Source organism: Scardinius erythrophthalmus (assembly GCF_964197995.2).
Source record: "Scardinius erythrophthalmus genome assembly, chromosome: 21".
NCBI lineage: Eukaryota > Metazoa > Chordata > Actinopteri > Cypriniformes > Leuciscidae > Scardinius > Scardinius erythrophthalmus.
This window is the reverse complement of record NC_138241.1, coordinates 19,428,508-19,448,408: the sequence shown is the minus strand read 5'-3', so window position 1 is coordinate 19,448,408 and position 19,901 is coordinate 19,428,508. Positions and strand designations below refer to the sequence as shown.

At 37.1% G+C, this 19,901-nt stretch overlaps 1 protein-coding gene across 3 annotated transcripts; it reads right to left on the bottom strand.

The window, feature by feature from the left end:
* Window positions 1–11,854: 11,854 nt before the first annotated feature.
* Window positions 11,855–19,258, bottom strand: utp25 (UTP25 small subunit processor component). Of its 3 annotated transcripts, none has more exons than XM_081350530.1 (13): window positions 19,057–19,258; window positions 18,918–18,957; window positions 17,924–18,110; window positions 17,600–17,833; window positions 17,333–17,421; window positions 16,716–16,914; window positions 16,414–16,607; window positions 15,897–16,113; window positions 15,049–15,251; window positions 14,648–14,830; window positions 14,279–14,388; window positions 13,836–14,081; window positions 11,855–13,384 (listed from the first exon to the last, which is right to left on the bottom strand). In XM_081350530.1, exons 1-13 carry the CDS (start codon window positions 19,155–19,157, stop codon window positions 13,126–13,128), a joined length of 2,262 nt encoding a protein of 753 aa, XP_081206656.1. In that variant the 5' UTR covers window positions 19,158–19,258; the 3' UTR covers window positions 11,855–13,125. The 3 variants fall into 3 exon arrangements, with proteins under 3 accessions (XP_081206656.1, XP_081206655.1, XP_081206657.1); XM_081350529.1 differs by having other exon boundaries at window positions 12,120–13,384; window positions 17,600–17,836; XM_081350531.1 differs by having other exon boundaries at window positions 12,120–13,384; window positions 17,924–18,427; window positions 19,057–19,188.
* Window positions 19,259–19,901: the final 643 nt, after the last annotated feature.

The following is a 19,901-nucleotide window of genomic DNA, read 5'->3' as shown; positions in this document are numbered from 1 at the left end:
TATTGGTTCTGTTCTGGGTAAGAACTCCATGCGCATCCATGCAGCCTAGCATGGATAAGAGCAGGGAGAGCAGCAATAACCCCACTTGGGGTAAATTTATTCTGATTCAAAGGGCAGTCAGAAGGCCAAATCCTGACTGACGAGAGGAGGAGCTGAGGATGGAGGAGGGTAATTCGCACCTGAGAACGCGATAGCTGCTGATAATACTGAAGGAGCTTATATATGTATACACAGTGATAGGAGTCGTATTCCTATTGGTAGACGTGGATCAGCTGAGAGTCAGCTGATGCAAGCTTGACTAACGTGACCTGCCAGCGCTTAATTTCAACCAACCAGTGTAGATAAGTAAAGAAAACCATCAAATACCTCTGCAGAGAAGTAGAAACCAAAAATGCACATATTATTTTAATAATTATATCCAATAATTTTTTGTTGACACAGTCACTCTGGTGTTAACAGGGAATGACAGCTATTTAATGTGATTAGCAATGGAGCTGAAGGAGCTGAGATTAAGTTGCCTCCAGTGCTCTGAAATGACATCTCTTGTAAAACGTGTTGTCAGATTTAGACAAGCTAATTTTCTCGTGTACAGGTAAAACGAGGCAACACTCTAATGGTGAGCCAAATAACCGATGAGATGATGAACTGGTGAGCAGTGAAACTCATCCACCTTCAGATTAAATAAAAACAACTTCAGAACAAAGCAATCTTGCATGCATCATTTAAAAGTTTTAAAGGTCGTCTATTACAAAGATCCATCAGAGTTTGAAATTCACCTGTCAGAGTTGATGATAAAGTGCCTTCTTTTGGCTATGGTTGAATTACTTCCCAGTACATTCCAAATTCATCCTTCGTGTGAAACAAAAGGCTGCAAGTGACATGTGAAATGAATGCACCATGTTTTCAAAATCCATTACGTCGGCCATCAAGTTCTCTTCCTTACAGCATTTCTCTAGAAAAGTAAACAACTCACCAAACACTTACTCTGCAAATTCAACCTCACAACAACACACACCAGATGTTTGCCATTAAAAGTGTAAAAAATGTTGAGTTTTTACATTCAAAAGATTCATGGGAACCAAAGAGAAAAGAACAAAAGCTAGAGCTCTTTCAGGGGCAACACACTTCACTGAAGTGATAACAGTTAAACAAATACTCAAAAGCCTCTTTTTTCATCCTATTCTTCCTTATCAGCAATGTACATCCTGCTTGATGTGCAGCTCTTTTGTTATGCCAGCATGATTTTGAGTTTTACGCTCTGCAGAACAGCAGTGAAGTGCTGTAAACATTTGATATGGACTGACAGTGCCAACAGATGAGAGGGGAGAGGAGATAAAGTATCTGATTGTCCTGAGGCAGAATCGGTCTGTTTGGATGTAAATGTGTCAATATGGTTAACTGACCTGCAGTACAATGCAGAATAACCAGCCCTTGTAAGCATCGCAGTGTTTATGGGATCTCTACATGACACACACATCTGCAATTTTTTTCAATATTAACATTTACACCGAATCTTAGTACTTGTAAAATACATTTTCCCCTTTACACTTTCTTGCAGATTTCCTGATTTCTGGCAAAAGGCATGAACCCTGGATGCAGTGCTGTTTGGGTATTGTTTATCATTGTAGCTACAAACATTAATATCAGGTAAGGTCGAGATATGACATTATGCATCTGACATCACAAAAGTGAAGACAAAAGTGTAGTTCAGTTCCTGTCGAATGTCAGAATTTGCTGTTTTTTCTTTAGGGTGAACAATGTAAAATAGACTTTCAATGGAGAACTGATAAAAGCGTTTTACTCTCAGCACAAAAATATATTTTATGTAACTTCTATGTGACAATGATAAAACACATGCACCATTTTCAGTGTTTTCATTTTTCCAGGTTAACTTGGACAGATCATCAGCAAAAGTTGGACAGTGATTTCATATTGATAAAGCAAATGCGTTTGCTGTCATTTAAATACTACAATAACATATTTAAAGCAATTTTATCCAATGAAAACTGATTTATTTTTTTTTGGTCAAATTAGGTCAATGCACTCAAAAAGTTACCTCACAGGCGATCATATGTGATTTTGCATGCACCCGTTCAAATCAGTTAGATGGAAAAACTTGACAATGAACATATTTAAAAGGCAATCAACCATGAAACTACCATTTTTTTGTCCCACTTTACCTGATGGCCCATTTTGCTAGCTAAACCAGTTAATAATGTGTGTGTGTGTGTTTGTGTGTGTGTGTGTGTGTGTGTGTGTGTGTGTGTGTGTGTGTGTGTGGTTCTTTTATCAGCTAAAAAACCCATTAAAAAAAACATACAAAAATATCTATTTGCATTCCTTCCAAATCCTACTAAACATTTAGAGCTAAGTTAATGTGCATGCAGATCTAAACTGAATTTTTAAAATCAAGTTAAAATGTTATCAATCTCCCTTAACCAGCATAATTTAAATTAACTGTAAGCACTGCACATTCAATACGAAATAATTCCATCTCTTCTGGTGTGGAGGATGTGTGTGGGGGTGTGTTGGTACTGGCTTGCAAAAAAAAAAGAAAAAAAAAGAAAAAAAGGCCAGTCTCACAGAGTCTTTACACAGTCTTTAACAGTCTTTAAATACAAAAGAACATTTTCATAAACTTGAGCCAACTGACATTACACACACCGCCTACATGCAATAGGCTACTACATAGATTCAAAAAACAGCAAATGCTTTTTCAATTTTTCTCGATGTGAAGGCAATTAAGAAACAGAACGTAATGAAATGAACGTTACAATTAGTAGCCTATCTATGCAAACAGACAATTCTGCTTAAGTGCAAAGATTAGAGAGCGACGTAAACCTTCAGCGAGAAAATCTCTGCTAAATGGACATCGCGCGACTCTTCGAGCAACCTGTATGAGTGTGTCAAATAACACTAAAACACTGAACAGTGACTTTAGAAGAGGCACGGTTTCTATAATATCTCCGAGTTACATCACACACGGCGGCACTCTGCCAATGTAGAAGTGAAACCACCAGATTTCCTCAATGAAGAGACGGGCACCTGCTGAGAGCGCCGGTTCTCTCGCACTATATTATTGAAAGAAACCATCAAATAGCGATGAGTTGATCAGGGAGTCGCCAGTGCGGGAGCTGTTCTTTCAGCACCACAATCACTTCACTTCATACAACACACAAACTTTACCACTAGCGTCCCAACACACAAAAACACTCAATGCCACAACCAGCGGGAAAACATTCCAATTTATCCACTGCACGCACAGAAGCGCGCGGAGGTTTGAAAAGAGAAGAGAGTTTGAGAGAGAGGGAGAGCGGTATTGGCCTACTTACCATCTATCGCCATGATGTTCTGGTCTGGACTGAACCATGGCGCGCGCTTAAGACGGGGTGGGCTCGACCGCTTCAGTGCGCAGGGGGAGGAGATGGGGACGCGCTTCAAATGGTACATTCTGGAATCAAAAATTTAAAAAAGAATATGCTGGGTTCCTGCTGTGCCCCTTAGCAGGATGCTGATGAACTGTTTTCAAATATTAATGCTTAAGGGTGGGATGAATTAGAAAACAGCAGTCGAAAACCAAAATTAAATTAAATGTCGTTGTACTAAATGTCGTTACAAAATAACGGTAAGTATATATATGTATATATATATATATAAGCAGAAAACGTACACAATATAACGTAGGCCTAATAAACGTAATAAATCTCTTGCCGTGCCTTGTATAATATTCCACCATTTACCTTGTACAATATTCCATGGTGGAATATTATACAAGGCACGGCAAGAGATTTATTACGTTTATTAGGCCTACGTTATATTGTGTACGTTTTCTGCTTGTTAAGAGTGTAAGAGCAAATGTCAAAAATATTTTATGATGATTTTTTTTTTTTTAATAAGGCTCTATGACATACTTGATTCTGATTTGTTAATCACAGTATTTAGCGAAATAATAACCATTGGCCATGGCATGAATATAAAATGTATAACAACATAGATCATTCAAACACACTTGACAACATCCATCCATCCAGTAGCTGTCTATTAATAGGGATAATGTAGTCAGTATATCATAGTTTTGGACAGGACATACTCTAGTACTATATTAACTCTTTCTGCTTTGAGCACAGAACAAATATGAATTGCAACAAATATTAGCAATGATGGTTTATATTCAATATTCCTACCAGCTCTCCTGGGCTTTTAAAAAATTCATAGCCAAACAGCAGGCATCTCGCCTAATGACAATGACCTTTAGAAAGTATCTGCATTCAAAAGCATGTCAATACACAGCTTTATATACTCACAGGCTCTATATTGTTCCACATTGTTTTGAAAATGATTTAGAGATATTTTGAAGTAAAAAAATAAATAAATAATAATATATATATATATATATATATATATATATATATATATATATATATATATATATATATACTTTTAGCACCTAATATGATTATATAACCATGTCCAATTTGTGAGACATTGTTCAACACTGATAACTGTATTATTTGTTGTAAACTGGGCTTTCTCTGTCTTCGCTTTTTACTCTGCTCTGAGAGAAGTGCTTGTGTATTTCCTGTCAACTGGGATGTCATTAGATTTCTGAAAGTACCGGAAGCCATTCAGAGCACTTACTGGAGAAACGATGAAAGGGAGAGGGTGAGAAACACATTTGGGAAATCAGCTTTGTCCTTTCAGAGCGTCGAAAGAAAAACACATTGTGCCTGAAATACCAATAAGGACTTCATAAGATATGAACCTGACAGTATTGGCACTGTTATCGTAATCATAATCCAATCCCATCCCTACCTTAAAAGTCGCCATGGTTACCAGCTGTTGCCATGTGCCCATTGTTCTGGTTAAGAACACAATAACATGCCATCATGCTAGAAATAACAGTCCCCATCAGTGTCTCTCTCCATCTATACCATCATTCCCTATCCTCTTTTGTATCTGCTCATTGGACCCCTCAGTCTTTCCTGTCCATTTTACATTAAATACCAGCCTAAAAATAGGAACAAAAAACTTTCAGTGTTAACTGGAGCCGGGGACTGAGGTTTAATGATGTGTATGAGGTCATCTACTCTAATTCTCAAAGCTATAACATCACAGAAATGTCACTGACAATTAAGAGACACAGAAATGACTAAATAATTTGGATCCCTCTTTCTCTCTGGGTTTAAATTGGAATAATGGGTTTTGACTGCTACCTTCTCTCTATTTATTATCCATTTGACTGTTAATAATTGACAGAGCAAATGCAAGGACACACAGACACACACCTCCACTAGCTAACTGCAAAAATAGATAATGATCCCAACACATAAAATCAATGGATCAAATGCTCGAACAAACATATGAAAGTAGGAACATGGCAAATATGATATCATTTTAAACCCTAAAATGCATAGTTGATTTGAATGCATAAAATGCATAAATTGATTTAATTTGAATTTGCTATATTTCATCTGGCATCTGGTTTTATTATCACATTTTAGTTTTCTATTTTTATATATTATATTATAGAATTTATTACACAAACTTTTAGGCTACAATGGCCATGTTTTTTTTTTTTTTTTTTTCAGAAGCTGCATCTGAATTGGTATTTAGTTATAGACCAAAACAGTTTGGTTACCAACATTCTTTCAAAATATCTTCTTTTATATTCTGAAAAATAAAGAAAGTCATATAGGTTTGAAATGACGTGAGTAAATGTAAATAAACAGAATATAAATTTTTTTTTTGAATTGATTTTTTTTTTTTTTTAAATGAAATGATACTTTAAATAAGAAACTAAAACTGCCAGTTGGTGGCGGTAAATGTCTAAATGAGTAAGTCATTGAGTCATTCATTAATCTGAATCGTTCAGATGGCTGATGCATTCATAAATGAAGTAAATAGGTGTGTTTGACTTGAAGTGGCACTGTGCAGACCTATCGGTGTATGACATCAAAGTACCACGAGAACGATTCGAAAGCATACGTTCCCCTCTCTAATCACACTCATGGTATTTTGATGTAGGGCCGGGCCTGACCAATTTGCTGTCATAGGCAAAACTGTACCTGGTGCCTAACAAGCCTCAGGGCGAAAGAAGATGGTGGAAGAGGACGTACTGTCATGATGAGGCTGAACGGTGGGTCAAGGCAGTCTCATTTGGCAAGCAGGGGCAATGAACAAAGTGGAAAGGAGTGAAGAAGAGGACGTTTACCTGAAAGGATTTGTGGGTGTTGGATGTCAGTCAGTTGAGCTTTAACCATCAGAGTTAAATATGACATCTATCCAACACCGGCCAATCATTATCAGTGGCTGGGCGAAGACCCAGAGTGTGACCTTAGTTGATTACCAGCCTCCCTCAAACATATACTTACAGCTCGTTCTCAACCAAGCTCTTATAAGAGCCTCGCCTCCATCCTGGAAAGTAAACAAAATACGCAAATTTCCTTTCACCTCAAGTAATGAACCCTGTACAGGCAATTGCTCTCGTCCAAGAGGGGGTCAAGGCAACCAGAAGTGTCTCCCCATCACTAGAGCGAGGCCCGCTCTACTTAGACTGAGATGCTGGTTGACATCGGCAAACAGCTGGCATTTCCTTTTGATTGCTGATGCCACCTTAAGGCCTGACTTGGTGCTCTGGTCCTCGTCACTCAAGAAGGTGTATATTGTTGAACTTACTTTACACTGGGAGGATGGGGTGGAGGAAGCCTTTGAACGCAAGCATTTGTGCTATGCAGAGCTAGCTGCTAAGGCTCTGCATGACGAAGCACCGAAGTGTACCCTTGTGGAGGTTGGATGTAGAGGCTTTGTGACGGCATCAACCACCAGACTCCTCAGAGACCTGGGGATTAGAGGTCAGAGCTTCAGCTTTCCACCAAAGCCTCGTTGGGGGTAGCAGAAAGAATTATAGTGAATATGGATAAAAAAGCAAGACTCTAGCTAGGGCCAAAAGTAACTTAGTGGCATGGAAGTAAACGGATGGGGTGATTCTGGGACACCAGAATTTGCCGTTGAGCCCTCTGGAGGCGTCATGGGCTCATCAGTGAAATGTCAAAGAAGGAGGGTGCCCACTTGAGAACTCCTCTATCATCCCCCCCTCACCTGTTCTCCATGGAGTTGCTTCAACAACCAGCACTGGTTATGTGCTAACAAAGGGATGCAACATCTTATCCTCTGTATGTTTAAACATGATATATCTAGCATCAATATGTAAGACATTTTTTTTTTTCATCTGTTGATAAAAGTAATTTTATAAAGAATATGCATCTTATTGTACAGACCCTTTCCAAAAAATTTGAATATCATGGAAAAGTTTATTCATTTCCATAATTCCATTCAAAACGTTAAACTTCCATAGATTATAGATTCAGGGCCCACAACTTAAACGATTTCAAGTAGTTAGTTGTTTATTTGTACATAATTTGGGCTTCCAGCTCATAAAACCCACGAAAACAGGATTTCAAAAATTAGAATATTGCATGAAATCACACAGTAATTACACAGTGATACCGTAGTCATTGAACCAGGTTTTGGTTATTTTGGCAGTGTGGGCAGGTGCAAATCCTGCTGGAAAATGAAGTCAAATTTTTTGGAAAGGGTCTGTATATACAAATACATTTTAGTAAGGAAAATTCTAATTCAAAAATGTGTTTTACAGGAAATGAAAACAGGCAGCATCTGTTCAGGGCGAAACTTTTAGAGAGAAACCTGTCTTCTTTGTGCATTAAGGAAATGCCAAGCTGGATGCAGATCACCATCAAGATCTATTTTAGTCTAAAAGTAGCAGCTGAGTTGCAGTCAGTGTGAGAGGTTATCAGACTGGGACGGTTTACATGTCTGGGCAGAATTTTGTCTATCAATAATTGACCTCCTCTTCCTCCCTTGCCATCTCTTTAGGTTTGTTTTGTGTGCGGCTATTTTTGGATTCTGAATTGAGAGCCTCTTCCAAATGGTTGCGCTCATCAGTCTCATCTGTGTTGTCATAGAAACACTCAGACACCTATTAACCCTTTCAGTTTCAGGAAGAGATGAAGAGGAAGATTGATCTGACTTCAGACAAATCAATACAGCTCTCTGGTCTTTTCTCTGGGAGAGATGAAATGTAGGCTACTGATGAAATGGCAAACAGCATCTTTTCTTAAAATAAACTTTATTAACAACATTCTATATATGTTTAACTGCAAGAAAAATCTGATCTTTGCTTTTTTGGGAACAGAACCCAGGGCTTGTAAACCGGGAAGGGATGTGCCTCCTAACCATGTCTGTTTCTGTCAGCGAGATGAGTTACTTGAGTTCTTCAGGGAAAACGATAACCTTTCAGAAAACAGAACTGTCTGTTTTAGAGACATTCTCTCCAGTCAGCTTCACTTTAGAGGGCTTTCTAACAGAGAAAACCTTAAGTGACTATCAATTTACACAGGAGCTTACCACCTGATCTTACATGTCAAATAATCAAGAAAGCAAGAAATAGTACACTATTTATGTTTATCATAGCTTAATTTAAACGTTGTTAAATACTTATAAAATCAGAGGAGCATGAGTGCTGTTCCAAAAATCATATATATTTAGACCATAATTATTTTACACAACCGTTCCATAAACAACAAGTTAATTTTCAAGTAACTCACATTTTATCTATCTATCTATCTATCTATCTATCTATCTATCTATCTATCTATCTATCTATCTATCTATCTATCTATCTATCTATCTATCTATCTATCTATCTATCTATCTATCTATCTATCTATCTATCTATCTATCTATCTATCTATCTATCTATCTATCTATCTATCTATCTATCTATCTATCTATCTAGATGATTACAAGTGCACATGAATTAAAAAAATAATGATGTATGGATAAATCAGGTGATTTTATATTTCTATATTTTAATTTAGCTTTGCTTCATGTTTTAGTTTGAGTAATTTTAGTACTTCAACTTTTGTTAAGTTTGTTTTTCATCTTATACTTTATATTTCAGCTTTATTTCCATTAACAAAAACTATTTTTAGTTTTAGTTAACAATACCAACACTGGTCTGGAACGCATATCTCCGCCCATCCGTAAAACCCCACTGGACCTCTAGATTGAAAAATCGTCAATGCAAGTGAATGTGAGAAAATAATTATTTTCTGGTCCCGTTTGAATTTTGCCATGAATGTGAACATTTGTTGTCTGTGAATTTTTAATGTAATTTTTCGTGTGAAGAATGCTACAATTTAGCGGGTAGAAGTTTGATACGGTTAGACTTTGTGTGAGAGCACTTTGTGGACTACAACTCTACGCTGCTTTCGACGCGTTTCTGAAGAAAGAACAGCCCATTTGGTTTGAATGGTGACATTTGGGTACAAAACACACAGGCATCTCGACCTGTCTCCATAGATTATCGCAGCATTAGCACCGCGATTTGACAAGTGGAGGGAAAATGTGTTATGGGGTGACGTCACATAGGCGACATGTAGTCTTTCTCGTGTCTTTTCCACAACTGCTAGCCAAAGAATCGTACAATATACTGTCAAACTCGTAACATGAAAAATTATATAAAAAATTCACAGACAACATATGTTCACATTCATGGCAAAATTCAAACGGGACCAGAAAATAATTATTTTCTCACATTCACTTGCATTGACGATTTTTCAATCTAGAGGTCTAGTGGGGTTTTACGGATGGGCGGGACTTACCAGCTCTGACAGACTAGCTGAGTGATATAAACAATGAAAAATTCGAGTGCTGTTTGTCTGTTATATCAGTGCTCTTGGAACACCAATATTATAGGCCAATCAGATTTGAGGACCAGAGCTGTTGTATAATGCAAAATGCAACATGATTAAACACTCCAGTCTAAGTACAGGTGAAAAGAAAATGTGCTCCTGATACCTACCACCTGATGGGCAGAGCTCCAAACACAGGTCAGAGCTTTCACTCTCTCACTACACAGACACAGGAGTCATGATGGGAGCACAGAGGAGTTTCCAAGGCAACAGACTACAAAAAAAAAAAAAAAAAAAAAAAACACAAGAAAGGCTGGACACACAGGAAAAAGATGGAGTGTTTCACACAGAGAACAAGTGTGTGCGCAATTGAGAAAAAAGTTCACCTTCACTGGTCAGGTCTGTTTTCACAAGTCATTCCTTCTTGCACAATCTGCCTGATTGAAATTATAGATGCACAAATATTTAAAGATACTGCTAAAATAAAAAATATGACAAGAATTGCACCATGCGAGAGGAATAAAACTGAAAACTGCTTTTCTGATGTGATTACATGGAGAATTCTTGTATGAATTTTTTTTTCTATATTATAAAAAACACCCATGAACAATTCCAAAAACTCTAAATACAGAACAATGGGGCTCAGAAGCAGAGGTGGGCACACACACACCAGACTTACAAACATATGCACACTTCTTCCACGTTTGTAAGCAACAATACGCAGCCTTAGCTAAAACACCAGCTTTACCATTTAATATTTCATAACATACCACTCAATGAAAAAGCTAACACAGAGTACTTGCATCCATCCAACACTATATGAGGGTTTATTCTGATACAGTTCCTCAGATTCAGTAGTTATAAAATGATAGAGTAGTTATAAAATGATACAGTATATTAATATGCAAGCTAAGCAGAAATAATGTTTTCGCTGTGAGAGAGGTCAGAGGCCAGCATATGAATCCCAATGGAGTTTTGAGAGGATTCAGAAAGCATCACAGCAGGATTGTATGTTCAGGGGGGGGAAACTGGGAGATTTGTAGGATGGATCAATGGTTTTGTTTGAGACAGTCCTGTGCTGACCTTAACCAAACAACTCACACACTCATTCTTTTATTATTTATGACATGTGAGTGTATACGTGTGGTAGATACAGAGAGAGAGAGAGAGAGAGAGAGAGAGAGAGAGCTTGTTTGTGCAACCGAACAGCTGCTCCATTTTTCATATGAAGAGACAGTAAAACAGAACAATAGCTAAGTAAAGAAAGCAGAAACAGAAGAGTGCATCTGATCACCGGGGAGTTAGAATGTTTGACAACCAAACGATCACATCAGGAGGTAATTAGATGAATCACAGTCATTTCCAGTGTGATCATTAGAGGTGAACTCATGCTCATGTCATTTAACAAGCCACAATTAAAAGCAGGGATTATGATCTATATATATATATATATATATATATATATTTATCATACAGTGCTATGCATAAGTTTAGACACCCATGCTAAAGTTGACTAAAAAGAGGAATAAAAAATCATCTTTTGGAAATTGAACTTAATGCCTTAATTACAAAAATTAGGAACAATCCAACCTTTAAGGACACCAATTTTCTTTGTGAATGAATAATGTATTGTAAATAAATAAATGTTCTTCCTTAAAATACAGGGTGCATAAGTCTGGACTGGGTTAAATTCCCATAGAGGCAGGCAGATTTTTATTTTTAAAGGCCAGGTACTCCATGCCAATCTCTAGGTATGGTGAAGGCTATGTTATTTATTTACGATACATAATTCATTCACAAAGAAAATTGGTGTCCTTAAAGGGTGGATTTTTCCTAATTTTTTTAATTAAGGCATTAAGTTCAATTTTAAAAAAATATTTTTTTATTCCTCTTTTTAGTCAACTTTAGCATGGGTGTCAAAACTTATGCATAGCACTGTATTTATATATTGTTTGCTACACTCAACAGTAATTATTGGATACAGATTGCACTAATTTTCATATTAAGCATTTTGCCCACTGCTGAACAGTAGTTTTTATTTTAGTGGCTCAACAACTACAAGCAGTGGCTTTTTTGTATTATTAATAAAAAAAGTTTACACTAGCGTTCAAAAGTTTGTGGTCTGAATTTTTTTTTTTTTTGAACGAATGTTCACAAACGCTGCATTTACAAATTACTGTAAATATTGAGAAGTATTATTACAATTTAAATGATTTTCTATTTTAATGCATTTTAAAATGGTACTTATTCCTCTGATGGTAAAGTTGAATTTTCAGCAACCATTAGTCCAGTCATGTTGAACAGTTATGCTGCTAAATATTTTTGTGGAAAGAGCGATAAAAACAGCATTTATCTGAAATGGAACTCTTTTGTACCATAATAATGGTCTTTACGGTCACTTTCGTTCAATTTTAAGCATCCCTAATAAAAAAATTCTTTAATAACAGGAGCCAAACATATATACATAATTAAATTTCAAAACTGTCACATGTCCATGACAGCTATAAATTCATAAAAACACTATGGAAAAATGTTATTGCATACAGCCTGAAACCTTACTAAATACTTGATAATGTACAATTACTATTGAATATATGTGACCCTGGACCACAAAACCTTTTTTTTTACAATTGAGAGTTATACATCATCTGAAAGCTGAATAAATAATCTTTCCATTGATGTAAGGTTTGTTAGGATAGGGCAATATTTGGCCGAGATAAAACCATTTGAAAATCTGGAATCTGAGGGTGCAAAAAAAAAAACGAAACATTGAGAAAATCTCCTTTAAAGTTGTCCATTTATGTTCATGATTGTGCTGCATTCACTCACAAAAATAAATGTTTTATATATTTACGGTAGGAAATTATCTTAAATTAACTAAATATCTTCATGGAACATGATCTTTACTTAATATCCCAATGATTTTTGGCATAAAAGAAAAATCGATAATTGTAACTTCAAAGGAGATTTAATCCTAATCTCTCTTGAAGAGCACGTCAGCACGAGTTGCTTGGCACACTTCACAACGTTCAATAAACCAAACGTTTAGATCTTGGATGTTAGGATATAAAACTCATGCACAGTACGTGATCAAAGTAAGACCGTAACAACACAGCACTTTTCTAACAGGACAGGTGACACTTCAACTAGTCTCGATCTCTGGCATTAATACTGGCACACATTAATACACATTGGGAGCCAATGGTCTGGGCTGTGACTACAGCAAAGGAAGACTTTATATTAACGAAAAGAACACAAAAGGACATGAGAACATCATCATAACATTCAGTCTTATGAATTAATTTTAGGGGGATTGAAGGGAAAGCATCTTTCTGTACATTACCGTGAACACTGATTATGTTCTTTCTCTGAAAGGTAAAAAAATGTCACATTAGATTTTCACAGTCCCCCTTCATGTGTTTTTCTCCTCCCCTGTGATAAAAAGGTGCACTGGTTTTTTGGACTGGAGCATCTGAGCGGCGCGGTCGGCCCCGGCGATGGCAGCCAGTCGGTGCGTGTCATATCGGGAGTACAGGGCCGTGCAGGTGAAGCTGACAGAACCACCACCCTCTCTAACACCAGCCTGAAGCATATTACACACTTCAGTGTAGAAGTGAGGGTATGCGGGCAACCCGTAGAAGATCAGGTTATGGATGCCCTTGATAGTGTACCTGAGAGAAAGAGAATAATACAATTCAAATAAATCAAAAAACAAATATAGTGAAATATTTTACAATCTAAAACAATTTTTCTAGAATATATTTTGAAATGCAATTTATTTCTGTGTTGGCAAAGCTGAAGACTGGAGCAACTGCTGCTGAAAATTCAGTGTCACATGATCCTTCAGAAATCATTCTAATAGGTTGATTTGCTGCTTAATTAACATTTCTTATTTTCAGTTGTGCAGCTTAATATTTTTGTGGAAACTCTTATTGTTCTATAATGAATATTTTTTTTTAAAGAAGTTTTATTGGATTTTTTGCAGCATTGAAAATGTCTGTACTATCACTTTTGATAAATTTAAAGTGTCCATGCTAAATAAAGTATTAATTTTATTAAAAAAAAATGTTTAACTATAATGTGTATAAAATATACAAATGATAATACAAACACAACACACACCTCTTGTAGAAGTGGAATCTCTCAGAGAAGAGCATAAACTGTTTTTCTCCAGTCTGGAAGTAATGTCGTGCTCGAGACACCTCTGATCTCTGAGAGTACTCGCTGATACTGGCGAAACTGACGTCTTCTTTCTTCAGGTAGTTTCGCAGGCGAACAAAATCAAAGTACGAAGGCACATAGATGAAAGTGTGGGACATAACAGAGTCTCTGTACTGGGGCAGGATCTTATCCACAAAGAACTGGAACCTAAAGAATCATGGGTAATGTAGTTAAAATATTTGCAAATAATTCTCAAACATCATAGGTCGACCGGACAATAAAATGTATGTAACGTGTATGTAACAATCACATCATAACCATAACACTAAAGTTTTCTCTAAGAGGTTCCTCTGCAAACTGACGCCCTCTAGTGCTCAGAATGAAAAACAGCAGCTGTCTCTAACCTGGCGTCCTGGTCCATGAAGCTGTCAGAGTGGAACATCTGGAATACATGCGGTAGCTGCACGAGAACCTGACAGATTGAGCCCACCTTTGGAATGGTTTTACTGCACACCTGAGAGAAGGAAGAACATTATTTATCTAACATTTATACATTATGCAGATGTCTTTATCCAAAGCACCTAACATTCAATTCAGGGCTAATATTTTATTAGTTCATGCATCTAAGGGAACATGCATCTACTTATATAAAGATATTGTATAAGTTCAGCAATGATGTAAAACAACCCTAAGACCAGAGGCAATCAGATTAGCTGCCCAAAAATACAAATACTTCAAAATATGAACAATTGTCAGGGTGTTTGTTTGTGCACCTGGCCCCTGTAGTTGTGGCAGTGTTTGGTAAGGATGTTGGTGATCTGAGGCTCTTGTATGGCACTGAACACCAGCGTCTGTCTGTAATGTGCCGCCCAGTTGTTCAGATTCCACATGCGCACACGAGAGAAATCAACACCGTGAGAGTCCAGCGGCTGCAGATTCAAATGCTTCAACACATGCTGCAACACACACAAAGGATCATGGGAAATTAAGTAGAAGCCAAAAGCTCATTTCACTGCAAATATAAAATATATATATATATATATATATATATATATATATATATATATATATATATATATACACACACATATATTTCGTTAAACAGACAATGCAATTATCTAAATCTAACATTTAAATGGAAACTAATAAGAACTTTTGGAAAACTGAAACCCACCAGCAAGTGTTCCCAGTTCTGCATGAGGAACACATCCGCCTGATCCACAATCAGAAGTTCGATCGAAGACAGGAAGTCAAAGTCTCTCTTCTTATCACCGTCGACACCCAGAACTGTGCGCAGACCCAGTGGAGACGCAATGATAATGTCAGAGGAGTAGAACGGAGAATAGAGACGCATGCTACGCTTCATGATAGACACACCTGCCCACACAGAGAGAAGAATAAACATTATGCACAATAAAAGGTTACATTTAAGAGGTGAAACAAAGGTGAATAAAGTTAAACTCTTCATTCTAATAGCACCAGGGGTTAAAAGTGAATTACGTATTTTTTGTGTCACCAGCGGAACCAATGGGGAACTTTAAATATTGGCTTGATCCAGCATTATATTTAATGCCATATCCTCCGGTTTCACAGACAAGGCTTAAGCTAGTCCCAGACTAAAATGCATGTTTGAGCTGTTTTAACTGAAAGAAACTAACACATCTTAAAATATATCAGTACCATTGTTTTGTCTCAAGATGCACATCAGTTGTTATTTTCTAAGGCATGTTTGTAAAAACTACTTAAATGTCCTATCAACCTAATGCCTAATCTTGGCTTGATCTAAACCTTGTCTGTGAAACCAGGCCTAAGTTTATTCAAATAAAACCTTAGGTTTGAGAGTTACACAGGCTTGATAGATGTGACATTTAAAAGTATACTATAGTTGTTTTTCTTACATTTTTAAATGAAAAAAGTCATTGTGTTTGTGTGTCTCTGCGTATTTGGTTAGGGTTTAGTACTCTAACATTCAACCATAAACAAACATGCTACATTATAGTTTAAGATTTTCGGTTCTTGTACCTATCCTGAAATGGTCATCCACATTTCCAGAAAAGATGGCATGATAGTCGTCAGGTCTGTGCAGGTTAGGTGGCCTTTCACCTGACTCCTCTCCAAACTCTTCCTTGAATCGCTTCTTGTTACTGGCGTCCATCTTCTTCCCTTTGGGCTCCAATAGTGTTATGAAGGTCTGGACCACTCGCAGCGCTCCATCTCTGAACGGCACCAGAATCAAAACCTAGAAGATGGAGAGTTAATTATGAGATTGTGATTGGCTGATTTAAAGCTATTTTATTCATGTAAACAAGTTATTTAAAACTGATTGAAAACCAACCTAGTTTTAACTTTTTTCCCACCAGCAATTTTCTATCATTTTCAGAAGATTTGTCATAGTGGCCATATCATATAAATGAAAACATGGATTGCTGGAAAATTTATGAAGCGTTGTTTCATAAATGACAGAAAAATCCATCAAAGGCGGGGAAAGAATTAAAAATCAATAAACAACACACTGGTATAAATCTGAAGACAGTGGTACCTTTGGTCTAGTTAAGCCCTGGTCCCGAAAATCCTCATTCACATCTTTAGTTTCCTTCAACTTGGCATTATTTCTAAGCACACGAGTGTTTGCCTTTAACACGTGGTTCAGCACATGAAGACAGTACGCACTCCGTACTTCCTTAGCCTCCCTCAAAGGAGAGCGGTTTGTAAAATACACATCCCTGTAAGTACCTGTAAAAACAAAATATGGGAGATGATTACAAAAAAAAACCCCAGCAAAGTGTTATTTTAAAAATTAGGATGTATGGAGTAAAAATTATTTTGATTTTGCTGAAATACCCATGAGCCCAAGCAATTCCTTCTGTAGCTCTGTGACATCTGCCACAGCGCCTCCTTCAGGTCCGAAGGGCTGGTTTAACAAGCGCCAATTTGCCTCCAGGGTTTTGTGAATGGGTGGAAGAGGGGCAGATGAGGGCTGCCCCACGGCTTTGAAACGTTCCAGTGGACACACACATTGCAGAACGCCGAGCTTTGGCCACTGGAGGGGGAGAAGGAAAGAATTAATGGTGACGTTTTACAGTTCTTTTTGGGGTCAGTAAGGGTCACTTTAAATTCATCAAAAGTGACAATAAAGATATTCATAATGTTACAAAAGATTTCTATTTAAAAAAGCAATGCTGTTCTACGAATTTTGTGTTCAAAGAATCCTAAGAAGAATGTTTCATGGTTTTCACAAAAACATTAAGCAACAAAACATTATAAGAAGAAATGTTTCTTGAGCAGCAAATCACACACTGTATACACACTGTAATATGTATATATATATATATATATATATATATATATATATATATATATATATATATATATATATATATATATATATATATATACATACATACATACATACATGTATATACACATATAATCAAAGCAGCAACTGATGACTGGCATACCTTAACCTGAGTCTTGATCTTTGATCCTTGCGAGATTCGGCCTACTTCCTCTTCACTCAGTTCGATCTCCTGGTGCTTCACAAACATGTCTACAACAACCAGAGAGTCACAGAGGCATAGCTGGGCCTAGGTTTTTAACTTGTCAAGCCATCTTGAGTACTAGACTTAAGAGTTTACAAAACAAGAAATCCCACACCAATAGCAATTATTAATGATCTCAGGTCAGAATTTAAAGAGCTGCAGTGAAGAATCATGGGAATGTCTCACCTTGCTCCTGTTCTCCCATGTTTTCCTCTTCTTCTGCAGGCAGATTGGTCTCCAAACAGAATGCTGCTTCATTCTGCTCATCTGTAAACTCTCCCTCCATCTCTCCCTCTTTATTCTCCTCTATATCTCCATTTGTCTTTTCAGGGTGTTCTCTATCTTGTGAATCATCAGGTGTTTCACCCTCCTCAGCATCATCACCTTCCTCCTCCTCTTCTTCTTCTTCACCACTCTCTCCTACTTGAGAATGATTTTTAATTACAGGCCCATTAGACTTTTTCAAACGAAGCACCGCAATTGATAACAAATATAAGTAAGAGACTTTACCTTCAACCTCCTCTCCGTCATTCTCATCTACAACCTCCTCTTCATCATCCTCATCTTCACTTTCTTCATCTTCACTGTTTTCATCGGCCCCTTGGATCATGGTGGACAACAGTTTCTGATAAGCAGACTGCTGCTCTCTATCACTGTCATCCTCACTGTCAGGTTCACGGCGCTGTGGCCTGTTAGGCTGCAGAAACTCTTTTAATTTGATGGTTTCAAACACAACATGCCATTTTAAGAAGATCAGAACTTCAACCTGAGCAGCAAACTATTACGATTGAACCAGGGACAGCTTCCCTTATCTATGCAAGCCCATTTCTCCACATAAGGAAAAAAGAATGCTTTTGTAAGTCATAATTATAACATACTTCGATATTGGGGAAAAAAAACAAAGACTTCAAGTAATGTCATAGTTAAAGGGATAGTTCACCCAAAAATGAAATATGTGTCATCATTTACTCACCCTCTTCTTGTTTCAAACCTGTATGAGTTTTTTCCCCCCTGCTGAATACAAAAGAAGCTATTTTAGAGAATGTTGGTAACCAGAGAGTTAATTGACCCATTGACTTTTATGTTTTTTTTTCTTTTCTCAATGAAGTCAAAGGCTACCGTCACGTATCTAGTTACCAACATTCTTTAAAATATATTATTTTGTGTTCAACAGAAGAAAGAAACTCATACAAGTTTGGAACAACTCTAGGGTAAGTAATGACAACATTTTCATTTGGGGATGAACTATCCCTTTAAGATGGACCAAAGCATGTTTTTTTTTCTTACGTGGCGGAAATGGGCTTTCATACTTGTCAGATCTAGCCACACATATTTTATTCTCCCTTTTTCTCCTTTATGTAATGTTACTAGTCGTATACATGCATTCAGATTCACCATCTGCTGTCAAATGCTGCTCATTAACTGGAATATGAAGGATGTTGTTTGACTCGCAGGATCAAGTCAGTCACCACTCAAGAAAGAATACTAGTCTATCATCACTTACCAAGCGCAAAATCTCAGTCTTCTCCGGTCTATCAACAACACTGAAAAGCAAAACCATTATGAGTATGAGTACTTGAAGCTAACTTGAATGCTAACTTGTACTGTCTACTTTTTTTAGAACAACACATTGCGATACTTACTTATCGTGAAAAGGGTGCTGTTCTCCAAATTCTTTAAGATGTTTCTTCTGTTTCTTAGTTAAATTGGTAACCTCTTGTTTTCCTCGCCTTCTTTTGCCCATGTTTTCTGTTCTACACACACGTGTGTAACTCGCGCGTGTGTTTTCTTCACGGAGAGTTAGTGTGTCGCCACACTCTGTCGCCACCTGTCGGCTTGGAATAAAGGTAGCAGAGCGAGAAAGACACCAAGATTGCAAATATTCTTTGTCGAATAATTTAATAATAATTAAAAAATTCAAACCAAAATTCAAACCCACATTTTAATAATAGGTTTTATCATTTCTAAAGTGTAATTGTTTCCACAAACACAGACCGGATTACTGCACACAAAGGAATAAGACAAGCACTCATGGGCTTGATTCAATGATGTTTTAGAGCACCTGTCAAAGCAAAAGATTCATATCATTGGTTTATCTTTCACCACATTTTGAGATTTTCTCACTGTTACGTTAGTAGATGTTCTGCCACAATATGATTAGTGCCTTTAAAATGCTCTATCATTCCCCTAAGAGTCAACGAATCAGACTTTTCCTCCGGCTGTGCGTCACACAGCTTTAACTAATTACAAACACTGCAGGCGTGGAGGAATGGATCTCACCATCCGTTCAGGTGCAGCAGACGTATCGGGTGTTCATCAGAATCAGAGCAGAACTGATGTTTGATGTGCGTTAACTCGACTGCAGCCGAAAATATCTTGGCCGGAGCGTGTGTAAGAATGTATGTAATTGATTTGATCATTGAAAATTGTTCCATAACATTCAATGAAAACAGATGTGTGGTTACCAAATACGGAGACATTTTTTAAA